The 18,539-nt window shown below is 43.4% G+C and overlaps 1 protein-coding gene across 7 annotated transcripts in view; it reads right to left on the reverse strand.

Annotated features, from left to right (window-relative positions):
- Positions 1–3,974: 3,974 nt before the first annotated feature.
- Positions 3,975–18,539, reverse strand: part of pde4ba (phosphodiesterase 4B, cAMP-specific a) — a 148,448-nt gene continuing 133,883 nt past the window's right edge. For 6 of the 7 annotated variants that reach the window (XM_053881139.1, XM_053881147.1, XM_053881156.1 and 3 more), the window contains 8 exons: positions 14,633–14,726; positions 11,061–11,344; positions 10,818–10,982; positions 9,424–9,523; positions 9,207–9,361; positions 9,004–9,126; positions 8,565–8,747; positions 3,975–8,208 (listed from right to left, as the gene is read on the reverse strand). In XM_053881139.1, the coding sequence (XP_053737114.1) occupies positions 7,795–8,208; positions 8,565–8,747; positions 9,004–9,126; positions 9,207–9,361; positions 9,424–9,523; positions 10,818–10,982; positions 11,061–11,344; positions 14,633–14,726 (1,518 nt within the window). In that variant the 3' untranslated portion in view covers positions 3,975–7,794. Of the gene's footprint in view, positions 8,209–8,564; positions 8,748–9,003; positions 9,127–9,206; positions 9,362–9,423; positions 9,524–10,817; positions 10,983–11,060; positions 11,345–14,632; positions 14,727–15,250; positions 15,787–18,539 lie in introns of those variants that run through there. The other variant, XM_053881190.1, reaches the window with a different exon arrangement.

An 18,539-nucleotide genomic window follows, 5' to 3' on the forward strand; every position in this document is an offset into this window, starting at 1 on the left:
TATTTTTGGTTTTTGAAACCCTTTTCCCACAGATGGTGGTTATTGCGCTGTAGTTGGCACCAGTAGGGTCTTTAGGGTCTTGACCGACAGCTGATCGGGCAGATGTAATTTTTTGGGGTGTACCACTTGACTTTTTTGTTCCATAATCAGGGTCAAGGTCTTTCAAAAATTTTTGAATGACTGTCTCGCTGCGTCCACCCTCAGCAGCAATGCCATGCTGATGCAGCTCGACCATCCGACCACATTCAAAAAGAGAAAGCTTCTTAGCTTTAGCCATCAGGAGGACATGACCGCGTGAATGCCTGACAGAAAATGAGAATTTTGCGCAGATTTTGGCTTTTATAGCCTGTGGTCTTAAACTTTATATCAGGTGATAAACAACCTATTTCAGTTTATTTATTTTTTCAATTACAAGTTCCAAATGTTTTTTTTTTGTTTCACTCCCTTTTCTTGCTTTTGCTTATTGTTGCTCTGCTTAAAACTGCATTAAGGTCCAGACGTGCAAGATGCATATTCTAGCTATTTTTCAACTGGTCTGAAGATTTTGATCAGGAGTGTATCAACAATAGATAATAATAGATACAAAAAACATCTCCATTGATCACACTAAAACTGAGTTAATTCGCAGTTAAAGGCAAATGCATCATATGTTTTGAATCTGTTCTAAATGTAATGTTTTTTTATCCATACAAGAGCGGCCAATAATGTTTAGCATGTTGTTGAACCCTTATTCTAACGCAGGGGTATCACACTGATGCGGCGGGTTTTTGTTCCGGCACGCACATGTACAGTGACCAATCAGGTGTCAGCTGAAATGACAGTCCTCTGATTGGTGAGAAGGTGTCCTCATGGTTGGTTGGAACAAAAACCTGCGGCCCTTTAAGGCTCCGTTTGAGAGCCCAGTTCTTAAGAATGTTCTCGACGGTGTCTGCAATGTTGGGTTGTTGTCAGGATAGCATTACTGGCCACCCAGGTGTTGAAAACATCTTCCCTTTAGTTACAATGAGAGCAGATGCCGATTCATTTGCCGATAATCACCAGTTGCCTGTGGGTTCAGTGTGATGAAATGAGCTAAAGAATTTTAATCTGCTGACAGCCCTGATCATAAAAACAACAAAAACTCTAATATAAAAGTGATGCCTGCTGAGGACCAACCAAAATGGATCCATCACACTCCTATCTAGCCGCAGTGTTGCCTCAGGAGAACACTATTTTGTTTTTTGTTTTCTTTGTTTTTGTTTTTATGTTATGTAAAATAAACACTGAGGCGGTTTATGCAAATGTAGTACAAATATTTAACACTTACTTGTTTCACACCCACCATAACGGTGGTTACGGTTATGTAATCCAAATCTCGTAAAAGTCAGTAAAGCGTTTGCATTTAGGATTATGGTTGATGTCAGGTAAAAACTGAGATCAAGTTAAGTTTTGGGGGCTTGTTTTGTGCTCATCTCTTCCCTAATTGTCTCCAGTATAAATAGCCACATCCATCAGAAGGCCGATTGACTCAACTCTCATCTAAGGTTGATGCTGCCCCTCGGGACCGGAGGGGTCCCGGGGTCAAAAGCCCTGTGCAGGTTTCAGCACCACAGTCTTGCAAAAAGGCAAATGTTGATTCTGACTCCAGTCAGAAAAATCTTTATGAGAACTGATATTTAAATTCAAGCGTATCATACTGAGTGCAGCGACCCATGCAGCAGTGTTTGACCCAGCTGGCCTAGCAGTCAGCTATGAAACCTCAATGACGCACTAGCAGCGTTCGCATTAACCGAGCTTGAGAACCATGCATGTGGAAGCTCAAACTAGATTTACTGTAGCTGAAGTGCTGTTGTTAAAACGTCTTATTCTCCTCTAAATATCATTATCCTCCCCTGCTGTTTCATGTTTGCTTTGCACCAGGTCATGAGATGGTGGCTCAAAATCCAAATTGGAATTATTTATTTTCTTAAAGGGGCATTTTTTACGGAGCCCTGGAAGTGACATGCATGTGTTTATATTTTTTGGATGTGACATGCATGACTTTATTTTTTTTTTTAGCCCGAGATAACTGTTATCTCGTGATAATTAGTATCTCGAGGTAATTTTTATCTCAAGAATCGATTACTTCCTGTAACCACTATGTCTCCCATGGCTTCGTAACTGTTTGTCAACGTTGACATTCGCTATCTGCAAGTCTGAATATTGCCGACGGCAAAGTCTGTGTGCTTTTCACACTCTGATCAAGTGCCTGCCAGACAGTGACTGACAATGTTTACGAACAGTTACGAAGCCATGGGAGACATTGTGGTTCCAGGTGGACGTATACATAATGCTTTGCCAGAGAGGCAGTTACGCATGCGCTGACATTTAGGATTGTATCTTGAGATAAATATTATCTCGAGATAACTGTGATCTCGAGATACACATTATCAGGAGAAAAAATTTTCTTGAGATAATTGTTATCTCAGGCAAAAAAAATAAATAAATAAATAAAGTCATGCATGCCACATCCAAAAAAAAAAAAAAAAATACACATGTATGTCACTTCCAGGGCTCCGTACTTGTTCTCTATAAACCAGGGAGAATCTTATTTTCAAAGTTTGTTAAGAGTTAAGAAAAGGAACTTAAAGTGATGAAAGCAAGTCCAGAGTGATTCACAATGTACGTTGATGATTGACATCTGGTGGAGTGTGGTTGTGTAAGAGGGCCTGAGAATCTTTGAGGCACCAACTCTGTGGGGAAAATGGGAAGCGAAGCTAGGGAGGTCAATGTTGGAGGAGGAAGAAGAGGAAGACCACCAGTGAGGTTCATGGATGTGGTCAGAGCATAGGTGGGACAAGGGAGGAAGATCAAGACAGACGAAGGTGGAAGACTTGTGGCCAGGACTGATGGGCGATAAAACAAGACTGCGATAATACGAACAAACGTCAATACATCATTTGCTGCTGTTTGATGTCAAATACATCACGTCTGGAAAAACCACTAAGAACCTTGAAACTCTGAAAGCAGCCAACTGGTGGGACTGGTGGGATGTACTTCAATCTGTTTTTAGCATTATTAGGTAACCGCCATCCCCCCAGACCTCCACGTCATTGTGAAGGCGCCACTTGAGAGCTCTGCCCCAAATCTGCATCCTTCTGTCGTCACACGCCCGTCAGCAGTCTCATCAAATCCTGAACAAGATGACACCTTTAATTGTTGGGTGAGACTGTGACTGCCCATGACGATTCAAGGTCAAGGGCCTGTAGATTGAAATAGAAAGCGAGAGGAGCTCAGGAGAGAATAAAGTGATGTAATTCACTTATGATTCTTTTCATTTAGATCCAAGGGCGAACATGCTCAGAGCTCTAATCACAATGGCCAGTGGAAATGAGATGAGAAGGGTCACTGTGAGGAATTACACAAGGCTGTTATGTCTGGCAGTCTGAACAAAGGACGTCTCCATGTCCTGAGAACAATAGAATGCTACCCAGGTTCAAGAGATCTGTAACATCGTTCAGACCTTTATTAAGCAACATTTCTCTTCAAGCAAACGCAAGGCCACAAGGATTTCTTTCACATTTGCCACTGGATGTGATCTCGAACAAAAGGATATGATATTCAAAATGTTTTCTCCAGCGTCTTTGGTTCGTCTCTGAAACAGTATATATATATATATATATATATACATATATATATATATATATATACAACTGACAATCTGGTCTCTAAAATTACAATTCATGTGGCTGTGGAGACAAAATGTGTGGCTGTCGTCACTTGTGGCTTAGTGGGTACGACACTGCTTTCCTGCAATGGTGTGAGTTTGAATTCCAGCAGCAAACTTTTGCCAAGAGTTCTAGAAAGTATCTGAGCTTTTCTTGTCTTATTACTGTAGAGGAAGAGTTAGGTGACAGTGTTTACTTTCATTGAGGCGTCACTAAAGCTTCAGGCTAGCGTTATTATAATATTGTATACCGCATTAGAAGCAGAAAAAAAAAAACAGACAGAGGAAACCTAGTCATGCTTTGCCTTTAATCACTTCATAGAAAAGTATTTCAGATTGAATTTGGAACACAATATACAATATAATACCATACATTGTGTGAAACATTGAATATCCCACCAGCAACAACTTGGTGGACTTGAACGTACTATCGACAACAAAAATAAACCCATCTCTCATGCAGATAGTGCTAAATCGGTGCTAAACCAAGTTGGACACAACTAGGACCAATAGAAAGCTTGAACATAGATCAACAATGTTAATACTGACAAATTTGAATTTCAAAACCGTTGACAAGTTTGGTCAGAATAGTGTCACACATCAGCACAATCAGTTACAGAAGATGTGGTGGTCTTCACTCAGATCGATTCGTGCAGACGTGTCGGAGCATGCCAACGACAGCGCCTGTGTGTGTTTGTCTACTTTTACACCAAGTGTGATAAAAGGACATAGTCCATAGTTGGAGGAGGAACCCGTAACCGGCCTCGGCAATCTCCATTACCGGACATGAGTGTGCCTCGTGTCGGAGGGAGCTGCTAGTGGGAGTCCACACTCGGCGTCAGCTACGGTCCCTTGCTAGCATTTGTGCATCCAGGCTGGTGCAGTTTAACATGTTCTCTATGTTGCCCCTGGCTCACCAACGTGCTGCTGTCAGATGACAACCCAGGATGCTCTACCACGTTTAAAGAAATACAGTTTAACCGCACTGGTTATTGTGAGGACATTTTTCATCGGTGCATCATTTCATTCCCAAATAAGTGAGCATTAATCAAGCGAGTAGCTTCATATTTTCAACTGTGGCTGTGAAATCTAGTCCATATTTTTGGAATATATAAAGTGCACTTTTCCATGATGACATAAAAGTATTCACTCTCAGTTTTATTAGTTTAGTTTGAAGATTAGCTGGATGACAATATGGATAAACTTTGCATCGCGATCTTCATTTTATTTGAAAAAAAATTTCTTTTAGAAGTTGCTACTTTCAAACAAGTTGGTATTCTGACTTTGAGCTAGGATTGCTTCATACAATGGAGTTTCGCGACAGCCTTGCTAGAACAGTCCAGTGTGACTATACTCAATACTCCAGTGTGACAGACATTATCAAACATTATCATTTCTGAATGCCATAAATCATTAATACGGCCGTTCACACTGTTTTGTACTGTTGTGTAACCAAAAGTTTCGACTTTGATGATAGCTCACTCCATTGCATTAAAAGGGTTGCCATTTTAGTAGCACTTTGAATCCAGCTTTCACCGGTCGATGACACAAAAAAGCCATTAAATCAGTTAGCGTTAGTTAGTGTGGAAAGGGTTGAGTTCACTTCCAGTTGCGTTCATTTTGCTAACCAGTGGATCCCAGGTTCTCATGTGACAGCAGCCGTTTTCTTTAGCTTCTGCTCTGCTTATTGAAAATATTGTGCGATTATAAACACGTTATATTGTGTAACAATATATAATACATATCATATAAAAAAAGACTCTAATCCAGAGTCTTCTACACGTACACACCACCACTTCCAGGTAATGCAAGTGCATATAAATTAAAATAGATTGTTTTTCTTTTACACTGAACCAGTATTTTGTATGTACATGCCTAAAATAGAGAATAAATACACACTGTTATAAACAGCAAAAAGGACAAACTTGAGCTCCTAGCAACAAACGTTAGAGACGAGGGAGTGGGGGGTGGGATGGTGGGATGGTGGGGTAAGGCCTGATGGCAGCCGTTCACACTTTCTATCCGTACTGTGCATCCACAGAGGTGGATCGTGCCGGAGTACCTTATGAGCATTTCAGTAAACAGACGAAAAAGTGCTTATCATCCCCTAATTTGAGTTGCCGTCCTGAAAACCTGATGCAGCGGGAGGGGTGGGGGTGGGGGTGGGGGGGTACTGACGTCAGCACAGAGAAGCAGCACTCCAGAGATTTTTTGTGGCGTAGAAGAAATAGCTGGCCTGATTGTTTTGGGGTCGTGTCCATGGAGCCTGAGGGGTTTGCAAACCATGTGAATAGTCCCACTGATGAGGGTCTCACAGCCCCCCGCACTCCGGCAGCAGCCAGGGCACCTTTAATCAGCGGATCTGGGTCTGATTGCAACGGGGCCAGGGGGACGGGAGGGGGGCAGCGTATCAGACCGGCCCAGGTCAGGTCCGGCTCCAACTAACAGGATTATTTTGGACTGGAAGCTAAAAATAGAATCGCCGCAGTTGGATATTTCTGCTCTGTCGGAGGATTTTACAAATTCTAGGTGAAGAAAGAAGTCACTGGTTTAGTATAAATGGCTCACAGCCCAATCGATTTCATTTGGGATGGAAGAAAAAAAGCTATGTTCACATCAACTTGAGTTTTTAAATTCTAATGGGAGATGGGATGAGTACCATCATGGTTTGTGGCACTGTAATGACTTAGCAACGAGCGATGAAGCCAGCCTTTACAGGCTGGTAGCTACAGCTGGAACCATGTCTAGATCTTATAAACATTTTACCTTTGTCTATTTGGCTTTTTAAAGCTAAATTCAGTTCTCATTTCAGTCCTTATGGTATCTCGCCTGCTACCAAGCATATTGCAAGTGTGAGTGTTACAGCATGGTGTCTTACCCAAGTCACTTTAGGCTTCTTTGTACACACAAATATATTTTAAAATGTTTTCTCTTGTCCATGTTATGTAACATGAAAGTGTCGAATTATGACAGTTGCTAGCTAGCAGGAGATCATCTTTATTGCTCTATTGATGATGTTATGAACGTTCAATCGCTGGTCATTATTGTGTATTTGCTGCCATAAGGGCTAAGATAGCCCTGGATGCCTTTGGGGAAAGTAGGCAAGTTTTGAGGCTACAGCTACCACCATTATCTCCAGAAAGAGATAAACAGGAAGAGGAGTTTGTTGGAATGACATTTTAACCATTTCTGGACATAATTGCAAGACTGAATGTCCATGGATGTTCGGTCTTGCAGTTGTTAGAATGTCATACAGACTTACTTTTCACAGTTGGAATGTAAAATTCACACCGTGTTGGAATGTAAATATGCAAGCTAAAGTTGATTTGACTGTGAACGCAAGACGTCGCTTCAGCTAATGTGAACGTAGCTTTCAGAAGATGTACTTGAATAAGTGAATGTGAAACCTGCAGCCTGCCATCAAAAGTAACCCACATTAAACCTGTGTAGCTCTGTGCTGAAAGATCAAATGTGTGTAATGAGTCTCTACCCAGGAGTTATTATGTATGTTTGTTTGGATTTCTCTATTGCCCAATACATGGAAGACTGTCCTCTTAATAACATATAAAACTTTCTTTGATAAGAAAAAGAACATTTCACAGACAAACTAGAGTGTTCAATAAATAAAAAACTATATAAAGACATTAGTAAAAAAGGCACACAAAAGTCTTTTGACAATGGTACAGGAACAGAATGAACTCTTACAAACGTGTCTCCATCAGTAGAACTTAACGCTATGCTACTACTTCTAGATCATTAAAAAAAAGTCTTTTCGGTACAAAACTTCTCTCAGTAGTGTCGATGTCCATTTATACGAGTCCAGAACAGAAAACAAAAAAAAATCCCAAACTGGCCAAAATCCTTCAAACGCCACCTTAAGTCTCGCCGATCCATCATGACGAAAATGTTCGCAGTAATGATTTCCTGAGAACTCTGAAGCCACCTCGCTCAAACTGTCCGTCCGTCTCTGGCTTCAAACACCCAAGTGCAAGATGCCCCGCGTGCGGGCCAAAAGACAAGCTCCTGTCGGCTTGTTTAAAAAAGCACAACTGCAAGAGGAGTCTCCCTCTTGGTTTCCAAATAACCTCTCAGATCACCATGTGGAAACCTTATGTGTCCCTCGGTGACGCCTCATGTGTCAGGATCTCTATCGTGGGCTCCGTCATGCCATCCACATTGTCCTGACCGTCCAAATAACCCGGGGGAGGAGAGTGAGAGTCTCCCAGACTCTCTTCTTCTTCCTCTATCGCCTCCTCTTCCCCGTCTTTCTCTATCCCATCCAGGTCCTCCTCCTCTAAGGTTAGCTCGAACTGAAACTTCTCCCCTCCTCCCTGACCTCCTGTGCCACCGCCATGTCCATGTGAGCCTTGATCGTAGAAGGGCGGCGAAGGGCTTTGGGGGATCATGCTCTGGTACCAGTTCCTATTGTCCTCCAACGTGTCCAGTATGTCTTGGGCATCTGGGTGGACCAAATCCGCCCAGGTCTCCCACAGAGGGTGCACGATGTAGTCAATGAAGCCCACCTTGAAGACGAAGACATGCACAGGCTTAATTCAACAACTTCACATGCTCCAGGTCATGTCAAAGGACCCATGTTCAGATATTAGTGCCACTGTTGTGTTATCTGCATAAGCAATAAGAAGATTTCTGCCGTTTCCAGATAAGCGACATGGCACCTACTTAGAAACCCATCTACTGTAACCCAAAGCTACCTCAAAGCAGTGGTTCACTTTAGTTGGGTGTAATGTGGCCATGTGTTCCCTTACTTTTCATGAAGAGCAATGTGGATGCATCGAGTACATCTTAAGCAAGTCTTCTGTTTCAACCAATAAACCTCGAATTCAGCCAATTCTCCTGCTGGTGAGGGGGGACTAGTTACCTGGCTCTTCTCCACTGATGCCGTGTGTTTGTCACACATGGGGCTGATCTCCATCCCCCGCTCCCTCTCTCGGTCGCCCTGGTGAAAGAACTCCTCCATGATCCGGTCGGTCCACTGGCGATACAACTCTAAGGACTTGGTGGGGTTGCTCAGGTCAGCGCAGTGCACCATGTTCCGCAGCACCTGGATCACAAAGTTGTCTATTTTTAGGGTCTGGATATACGACATAATGGCCCAGTAAGTGGCGGGATTAGTGGGAGGATCACTGGGAAGATGGATGTGCTGTCAAAAAGCGTGACGGAGTGGTCAGAGGTCATGTCGGAGGCCAGCGAATGATCGATGACCAAGTGACCAACACCCCCAACAACCCATTGATCGGCGCTAAGAATAGCCGTTTTAGAACGCGGGAAGGGCTTACAGTATCAGCTTACAAAAATACCTGTATTCTGTCAGTGTAGTTATCCAGCAGCAGAACTCCAGAGCTGGTCACCTTCTTGGTTTCCACCATTGTCTTCAGATCAGCCAACAAACTCATGTGTTTTGACATGTCGGTGGCCAGAACCTGCCAACACAGTGTACTTGATGAATGTGCTGGCCATTTGAAGCCACATTATTGTATTGGTTCTGCTAAGAGGGCCGTACCATGTCGATGACCATCTTGCGCAGAGACTGCCGCTGCTTCTTGGTCAGGTTTTGGAAAATGTCGCAGCTCTCCTCCTGGAGCAGCTTGAACCCCACAGCTAGGTGATGGTTTTCCAGCACAGACTCATCGTTGTACATCAGCGCCAGCTCTGAGTCTGAAGGGGAAACATCCCGTCTTAATATGTAAAGACCATCACTTCCACTACAGGACACTCACTGGTATTGATGAGGAATTGGTTCGATACTCCAGGATGGTCGACGTCATGGATAGCAGCAGCAAAGATGGCTGCTAGGATCTCCAGATCAGTGAACACAGCCTGCGAATGAAAGTAAAGGCCCTGAATACCTTTTTGAAAAACATGAATCCCCACAGTTTATTCAGCAATTTATGTTTTATGTAGCTCATGCTTTTAATCCAATTCTGAATATCTAGGTAAAAGATGCTTACTTTTAAAAACATCTGTTATTGGTGTTTTGCATAGAGAAATTACATTTGACTGCCTTTTTCAAATGTTTTTTTCACACACACAATTACTATTCTAACATATGAATCTAAAACGTTTTGTTCATTTCTTCCCATTTTCTCATTGAAACCACCATATAGGGCAATATTTCCTGAAACCTAATGGTTCAATTTACACACATTGTCCTGAGGTATCAATAGTTCTTTGTGCAATAAATTATGTACTTTTACTTAATTACATTTTAAAATATTTTTTGCTTTAAATGACTTTTATTTTTACTTATCCTTGTATCCTTTTTCCCCATATCAGATTTATCTTTTTGAATATTTTCCTTCCTGATATCAACTTTTATAAAATGACATTGCGGCATCAATATTTTTTTAAACTGAGGAACTGCTCATTTTTCTTAGTTATTGGTTTATTTGAATTGCCCATCCTCAAATTTTATAAAATTCAACCTGTATCCATGATACCAATCCTCAAATTTTATAAAATTCAACCTGTATCCATGATACCCGCCACACACATGAAATATGAGGTGAGTAAAAAACGCTGAAAAAAACTTTAAAATAATACTTATTAGAAGATAATAACATTACACAATAAAACATCCTACTTTATGTTAACTGAGTAATTACTGAGTTGTGCCACAACATAATTTGATAAAGGTTGATATCATGGACAAAAATATTTACCAAAGGAGACAACTAAAAGCCTTATTTAGCTGGGACAGGCCCTTACATCCAATGGCCCCATGGCGAGAATGAGAAACTGATGATGTCTCATGTGGCCCAGTAGGAAGCAAGATTGCGCTCCCTTTCCCGAAACATTCAGCGGCAGTGAAAGAGAGGTGCAACATGGGTGGGATAATAACACAGGACGGCATGACACAAAGCCATCTCACGAGCAGCACTAAGCCACGAGATTGAAATATCTGACAAAGAGCTGATGTGGAGGCGAGTGCTTGATATCAGACAGCTAATATGTCACCACTGAATCTGTGAGCAGTTGTCGAAACAATATCACTGATCTTGAAAGGAGGCCGATATTGTGGCGCACTGAGCTGATTCACGCATCTTTGTAGAGAAGCAAGGAGATGTAATGATGTGGCATAAAATGACCATGAACGAGGAAAAGGCTGACTCACGTCGAGGGCTGGCGTCGAGAGGAGGATGTGGGTGGACTGTGCGACATCTGCAGCGTGAAGACTGTTGTGGTAGGCCACGTCTGAATGGTAGTGGTCCTCCAGAGTCATCATGTAGGCAACAAAAGTGTCCACTGGGATCTTAAATGTTTTTAACAAATCTCGCTCCTGGAGAAGAAGAAAGGACACGTCTCACAAAGGGGCCTGGTGAAGAAGTCAAAGCAAAAAAGGTGTGGAGCCTCGTACCTGAAAGATGGCGTACATGATGCACGTGAGCGGTCTGTTGTTGGAGTACTCCGACACGGTGAAGATGTTCAGGCCCCACTTGTTCAGGTCCTCCAGCTCTTTGGACAGCAGCTCCTCTTTGTCTGTCTTGACACCGAAGCGCGAGATGCTGCTGCTGGACAGCGACGGTCCGTGAGATACCTTCTTGACTCCGCTAATCTGCGTCATCAGCTGCTGCTTCTGTTGCTTCTTCTTTTCCCGCGTTTTGGATGTTGGGGACGGGATTTCCACCTCGTTCTGTTTGTCTAAAGGGAGACAAGGGAAGAGTTTTTGTCACCAGTGTGCGTGTGTTGAGGGAAGTTCCAGTGATGTGCTCCATTTTATAAGTGAGCAGAAAACAGCTGATATTTTCTGATGTGATGAAGAAGTCGGGAAGAGCTCTGTAATCATGAATCTAACATGGAGAGGATCGGTGCAACGAGGGAGGACTGTCCACGGGTCAAGAGGGAGACTTGCGGGGCAACCACTGATGGTTGCACAAATAGTCGAAAGATGAGTTGTAAAAACGAACTAGAATTGGGAGGATAGATTTGTTTCGGCGTTAAGCAAGTAGTGGAAGCAACAGTGAATGGAGTGTATCATAACGCAGACATTCATTAGTTTCACACACAGGAGGTGCACCTGCAGCAGGTCAGTTCCTGTGGGATTCACGGGTTCATTCATCATCTCTGCCTCCATTCATGCTCTGTCTGTCCTCCACCTGCAGGCCCTCTGAGCCCCCGCCGCTCTGTCCTTTCTCACAGCAGGGGCTTCGTCCCTCCTCCCTTCATCTCTACAGTCAGAGCTCAGTTGCACAGCGACAGTGCTGCTATGAACCCGAAGGTGAATGAGCCACCGAGCCCTGATTACATCACCTCAGGAATCAGTTTAGCAGAATACATTGAATTTACTGCCAGCGAGATGCGCCCACACACTTGTGCCATTTAGTTTGTCTGGAAAACATTACAAGTAACAGCCGACCAGCTCGACTTACGTTATGTCCACCTGTACTTACGACCACGGCCAGCAGATGCTTTTTTTTTTTTTTTTTTCAATGTCTGGCACCGCAGCATGTAGCAGCCTGGCAACGCGTACGACAGTTACAGCAGCACAGTATCCCAGCATCTCACTCTCACACAGCCATCTACCACTACACTAGTACCTATAACCCTCACGTCGGCTATTTTGAATGGCATTCGACTTACGTCCAATACGACTTACGAATGGTTGGAACCGATCCCGGGCGCAAGTCGGATGTTACTTGTATTTATCGTTCTTGCACAAATTGTTTTCAACATTTACAACCTCAATCCACCAAGTGTGCCTTCATTGATTTTCAAATGTTGTGTGTAACCTCACCTCACTCATGGGGCCCAGAGATTGTTGACTTACTCAGCAGATTTGTTATCGTAACCGCTCATGATTTATACTTTCTTCCTTAGTCGTGTAATTCTCTGTGTAAAAGATGATCATTTATCAGAGACCTCGGATGATTCTACACATATTGGGTCAGTGTCTACGCTTTATTGCACCAATATTATTGTCAAATTGATTTGACTTATCCCTGTTTACATGCCAAACTTACACTTGCAATTCATGCATTCATTCGTGCATCAAGCTTTGATGACATTACACTACTACAAAAGTGATACTGTGTGTGCTTAGCTTAGCTAGCACCAGGACCCTCACAGTCATCAACAGGAGCTCTTTAAGTACAAGCCATTTTGTGCCATTTATCGTTGTATGATGCCGCTGATGTAAGCTCTGTATGTTTGTGCACAGTGGAAAGAAACCAGAGTGCTCACACCCGCAGGCACAAGAACATATCCGTCACTGACAAAAAATCCAGCTTGGCCCTTGGAGACGGCCTTAAAGTGAATCAAAACCTGCTGCACCCCCTGCTATAGTCCGACTGGAATGGACTGAAGTCGCGCTCTCATCGGTGGCGCATCAACCGCCCGCCCACTAAGGGTTATTCAATTACCAGCTGTAATTCAAATAATCACTTTGAGTTTCATGCTGTCTCACTCTCGCTGTCTCTTGCTCTTATCTGTTGCCGTCTGTCCTCCAATGGTAATTCAGAACGGCTGATGAAGGGGTGTGTGAAAGCGGAGGAAGAGCAATATATATCACCCTCTAATTCTTTGCCATCACCACTGTGTGGCTCTCCTCCATTCACCTGTCGCTTCATTCATGTCACTTAGCAAAGACGCAATTCATAAGCCTGCATCCAAATTTACGAGCAGTGTTACTGAACCAATGTAATTACAGTATTATTACTGCCATACTACTCTATAAGTTGCTCCACGATGGCTCCTAAAAGTACTCCTTGATAGTGAGACTATGGGTGCAATCATGCAACTTTATGTTTTATTTTATTATTTTATTATTATTATTTTTTAAAGCTTTTATGTTTTCAATTAACATGAAAGCTTTTCAGTCTCTTCTGTTCAAGCAATGTTTTTCAGGCTGACTGTCAGTCTATGGCACTTTCATTGTAAATATTAATTCAAATATTAAGACTTTAATATGATCTCCATATCAATTTCTTGAAAATCTCCAGCACCAGCTTCCCTTTCCTTTATGCTTCAGCTTTTCACAGCAGTGATGGTTTCTTTTGAACTCTTTAATGAGTCCAGCATGGGAATGAATGCAAATAGATGAGAAAACCCAAGTAAACACAAGACTCCATGGCTATACTTTCATCAGCGTGACGTCAAATGAAGTGCTCCCGCACTCTTTTCTCGCTGCCCACATTTATTTCATTCACCATTCTTCCTCCACCTCCTCAAGCTCGACAGGGGACTTTTCTTTGGACAACAGAACATATATTCCCATTATGTAGGTGTGTGCTGCTGCTCCAGGCTGATGCAAGATGGGTATTATGATGCAAGGAGGCGTTGAGGAGCAGAGGAATCTCCCTTTGATGATGAGAGGTTTGGATTTATTAAAATCCAGCAATTGTTGCCATAATGCATAATGGAAGGAAGAATTCAATGTTCTGCACAGGGCCGAGTGGGCGGCGAGGTGGAGGGACAACAACATGGTGTCCCTGCTGACAGAGATGCATTAAGATAAGGATGAGTCACCTGATAGCATATCTGCCAAAAAGGGGGTTCCTCAGTAACTCTCCTCTTTCCTTCACTGCAGTCATTTCCCCTTCCCTCCCTGCCTCTCGCCCTACATCCACACAAGATCCAGCAGATTCAACACCCCGCGGGATCAGGACTCCGATCGATCGTGTCTATAAATAGTCTCACAGTGGATTCTCGCTGCCAAGATTCCAGTGTTTGCTCAACATTACCAACGTTAGCTTCAAGATTCAGAAGAACAAGTAATGTAACCATTTTTTTCTCCATAAAAGTTAGTCGCCATTTTGAGTGAAGACCATTTTCAATGGCGCAGTGTCTTGTGGAACGCCCACACAGAGAACCTCGCCGATTAATGCAGTTCGATCCAGGGTAACGGAAGTCGACCATTTATACTTCATAGAATGAGTGTATTGACTGTGACTCTGTGGGAGATGTGGTGAGTGCCGTGCGACGTGGGTTTACCCAGGAAGGTGTTGGAGATGAATTCGGAAACCTGGTTCCCAGACCGACTCATCTCGGAAAGATGCGTCAACTCCCGATTCAACATTCTCTTGAACTGCAAGAGAGACAGGAAGGGTGGGGCGAAGAGGGAGAGAGAAACAATGGCCAAATTAGGGTGCGTAGTTCCATGGAAAACACTTCATTAGGAAAACACTTTTCAGTTCCAGATGTCACGTTTTCCTATCACTGCTTTTGATGCCATCACCTGTTACATCATTTTATGACCGCGCTGCCTCATTTTTACGGCCCATTTTCCTGGTTTCTAGATTTCCAATGATGTCAACAAGAAAAACCTTGGCATTAAATGTAACATGCAACAGAGTTCAGCAGCACACACACAAGCTGGTACTGCAGTAGCAGCTGTTGATAGACGCGATGCACACTTGTGCAAACACACACTCACACGCACGCATACATACATATGATATACAACAGGGCTCGGCAATGGGCTCAAGATGGAGACGGAGACACCATTCTCTCAGAATGTGATGAAATCAGCACCATTTTGGAAAGAGATGGTAAAACACATCAAGTCCTCATGCACCATTGTGGCGGCTACATATGCAGACAAACACGCACCTTGATGTAACCCCATGACACCGACAGCAGGTAGTTAGCTTCAGGCATTTTGGACCCTGTTTTGTCACTCCTAATCAAAGCCAGAACTGTAATCCAAGGTAGGGGGGAGAAAAGCGAGAAGCAGTCGAACCGTAGTCCTCAAAAAATAAATACAAAAAAGAAAAAAAAAAGAAAAAAGATTTCTATGTCCTCCCTTCAGCGCCGAGGAGAGCAACTACATGACGGCCCCCTTTTAGTGACAGAAAAGGGCCAGCGCTGGTTCTCCATGATGGCAGATCAAGGACGAGGAGATCCGGCAGCAGCTGGAGCCGAGTGCTGAAGACCCTCGGCGCAGGGATGAATTATTGAGAAGGAATGAGAGTGGGAGGAGGGGAAAGAGAGCGATGGAGACGGGCAGGGGAGGAGAAGGAGGAGGCTGTGATGTTCATCTGACTGGAGGGGGGGTTCCTCCACTGAATTCGTCTCGCTTGCCTGCGCTCACTGCTGTCGTGCTCTGCTCCTCTCGCTCTCTCTCCGTTCCTCCCATCTCTGCCTCCCCCCGAGCCGTAGTCTGCCAACCCCAGCAACGCTCACCATCCAGAACACATGATTTGACAGAAAGAGGGGAGAAGGAGGGGAATCCTAATTACAGCTTGGCAGACTTTAAGAAGAAGTGATCGGCATGAGAGTGAATCCAGATGTGATGAACTGAAGGTCTCGCTTCACAAAAACGATTCTTCACGTATTTGACCAATTTAGCCGTCTGTTCCTGTAACAGCTGTGGCTCTGATGAGGCCCCACAGGACTAAAACTGATCCACACGGACCTGTGCCACAGGCTGCATTCACTGCCTCCTGCCAGCGTGGAGCAGCACCAGCTCCGCTCCAAGTCTCAGTCCGGTGGCAGCACTTGTTATACAGTTCCCAACACAGTACACACTTGCGCCGGTTTAATTTTTTGTGACCCATTCACTGTAAGATTCTTTGCTGAGAGTTCAAGAGAACAGTAACTTGGGCAATCCAAAAAGACTTGTGGTAAACAATACAGAAGGAGTTTATTTCAGGGTTTCCAATGCACAAAGTAGCAAGTAGCAAGATGAAATATTCAGACTTCCATCCACAACTGACCCTATCTTGAATGCAGCGAACAACAGACCAATGAGGATACACGTGAGATCATAAAGTTTCAAACTATTACAGTTATAGTGACGTCAAGACAAAAAGGCTGCAGAATCAGCTCTGACTGACATGGCACTGCGTTTGCTCACTTTGTGCAATGCACAATTGGAGCCCAAATCTCTCCCTATATTTGATGACTTTGAACTTGAATATATAACCATGTTTTTTTTTTTAACCAGGGCCAGCAGCTCCTCTGGATGCAAGGACTGACCTACAGTACCCAGAAGTGGGCCCATCCAAAACCAGAATCCCAACTTTTACTTTTGGAAAATATCATCACTAATAGGGGTGTAACTTCACAAAGGAATATGATAATAATGCAAAGGCCACAATACAAAACACAAATCACAAACTGAAAGATCTAGAATGAAATGAAAAAAAAATGGAGACAAATTTGATCAAAAACAATTAACAAAAAATGGGCATCACCTTGTGGATGTGATATGCTCTGCAAATACAGAAAGAAATGTTTATTTATTGATCTCATTGGTTATTTTATTTTTCCTGAACATAAATATCATGAAAACACAAAGCTAAAAGTCACACAGGCTTAAATGTACATCTAGACACATACAGTATATGTGTCTAGTTTGACACAGCTTATAATCTTGGTCTCATTTTGACAATTATTACTCCTGGACGCCCATGAAAATGCATTTGCATTTGGCCTGCAGTGGCCGTTCTGGGAGGCGATGACGCTCAGCCAAGCCAGCACATTACAGTAAAAACTACAACTAAACGAAAAACAGTACAGCCTTCATTTTACAAACATTGATTGTGAACCACAGAGGAAATAAAATAGAAACTATGCAATAAAATGTTTGCAAACTCAGTTGCTTGACAGATACTACCTTGATCTGTGACATATGATGCTAGTTTTGGCAAATCTCTGCAAAATGAAAAACACTTCTAATCATTCACGCTAATGTAATGAAACAGACCCAGAAGTCTTTTGACTCAAGCAGACATGGAGCAGTTCCTCGTACAAGATCGAGGTGTTCTAAAATCAATGTGAAGATACCAGAAGAACTGAAGAGCTTCCTTGAAATGACATGTTCTGTCCATCCTAACTTAGAAATGCGGTTGACCCCTGACAAAGAGACAAAGTGGGTCAGGAATGGCACTCAGACGAGTCTCATCTGCATTATCTCCATTATCATCCACTTCTCACTACCCCTCTGCTGTCGCGTCCCCCAGTTCAGCTCCTATCGAAGAGGACCGTAGGCCTGCTCATTACCCGTATCCCATAATATTACTGGCTGTCAGAGAGTCTGCGGGGGGCTATTTTTAACCACCCACAGGAGAGACAGCTATAGTAGAGGGGGAAACAGTCAAAAAAAGTAGAACAGAGATTTGAGATAATTGCACCCAGTTTGGGTGACACCAGCCTTGTGACGCTTCTTGCCTGTGAGAAAGTTAGCAAATTACCAACCCTGTTGCCATGGCAACAGCATCAGTCAAGAAGTGTGCGAGTGTTTTCTGAGGAGAGAAGGCTTCCCCTTCTCCTTCCCAGGCAGACATGGTGTGCAGTTGCTGAGCTGTCACGAGGACTCACCACACACATCCACAGATGTGAAACCTCCCCTCCACCTCTCCATGCCCCTCTTCCCCTCCTTACATGTCAATTTCTCTCTCAGCCGCCACTCGCCAACACAGCCATCAATCTGTCTGCTTGGCAGGCAGGATCGATGGACTGTCTCGTGTTCATGCCGCGGTTGGCACGCAAGGTTAGTACCACCTTACGGCTGTTACATCATGGCGGCTCGTGCAGTGGGCATTAGGTTTTAAACAGCTGATGTTTGCCTGTGTCACATCCCACCGACCGACCACTGGGGTAACAAAACCTCCACTTGGCTTTAAGGTAGTACTGCAGCATTCGGGATAATGCAATATTACTTATTATCATGTCATGTTAGACCTTGGTGATAGGGGGCGCTCTAATGGTGCAATGACTGGCAATCCAGATCAGTCCAACCAGCTGCTGGTAAAGTTTAAGTCACTTTTTTTTGTTTTTTACTGTTACACAATCACAGCCTATGTATTTCTCATCTACAGTTATTTGAAATAATTTCGAATTTTCAGCTTTGAAATCAAAATTATTGCAAAATATTACTATCACCGTGGGACAAATG

This window comes from Synchiropus splendidus, chromosome 1, assembly GCF_027744825.2.
Source record: "Synchiropus splendidus isolate RoL2022-P1 chromosome 1, RoL_Sspl_1.0, whole genome shotgun sequence".
In the NCBI taxonomy this organism is placed as follows: Eukaryota; Metazoa; Chordata; class Actinopteri; order Syngnathiformes; family Callionymidae; genus Synchiropus; species Synchiropus splendidus.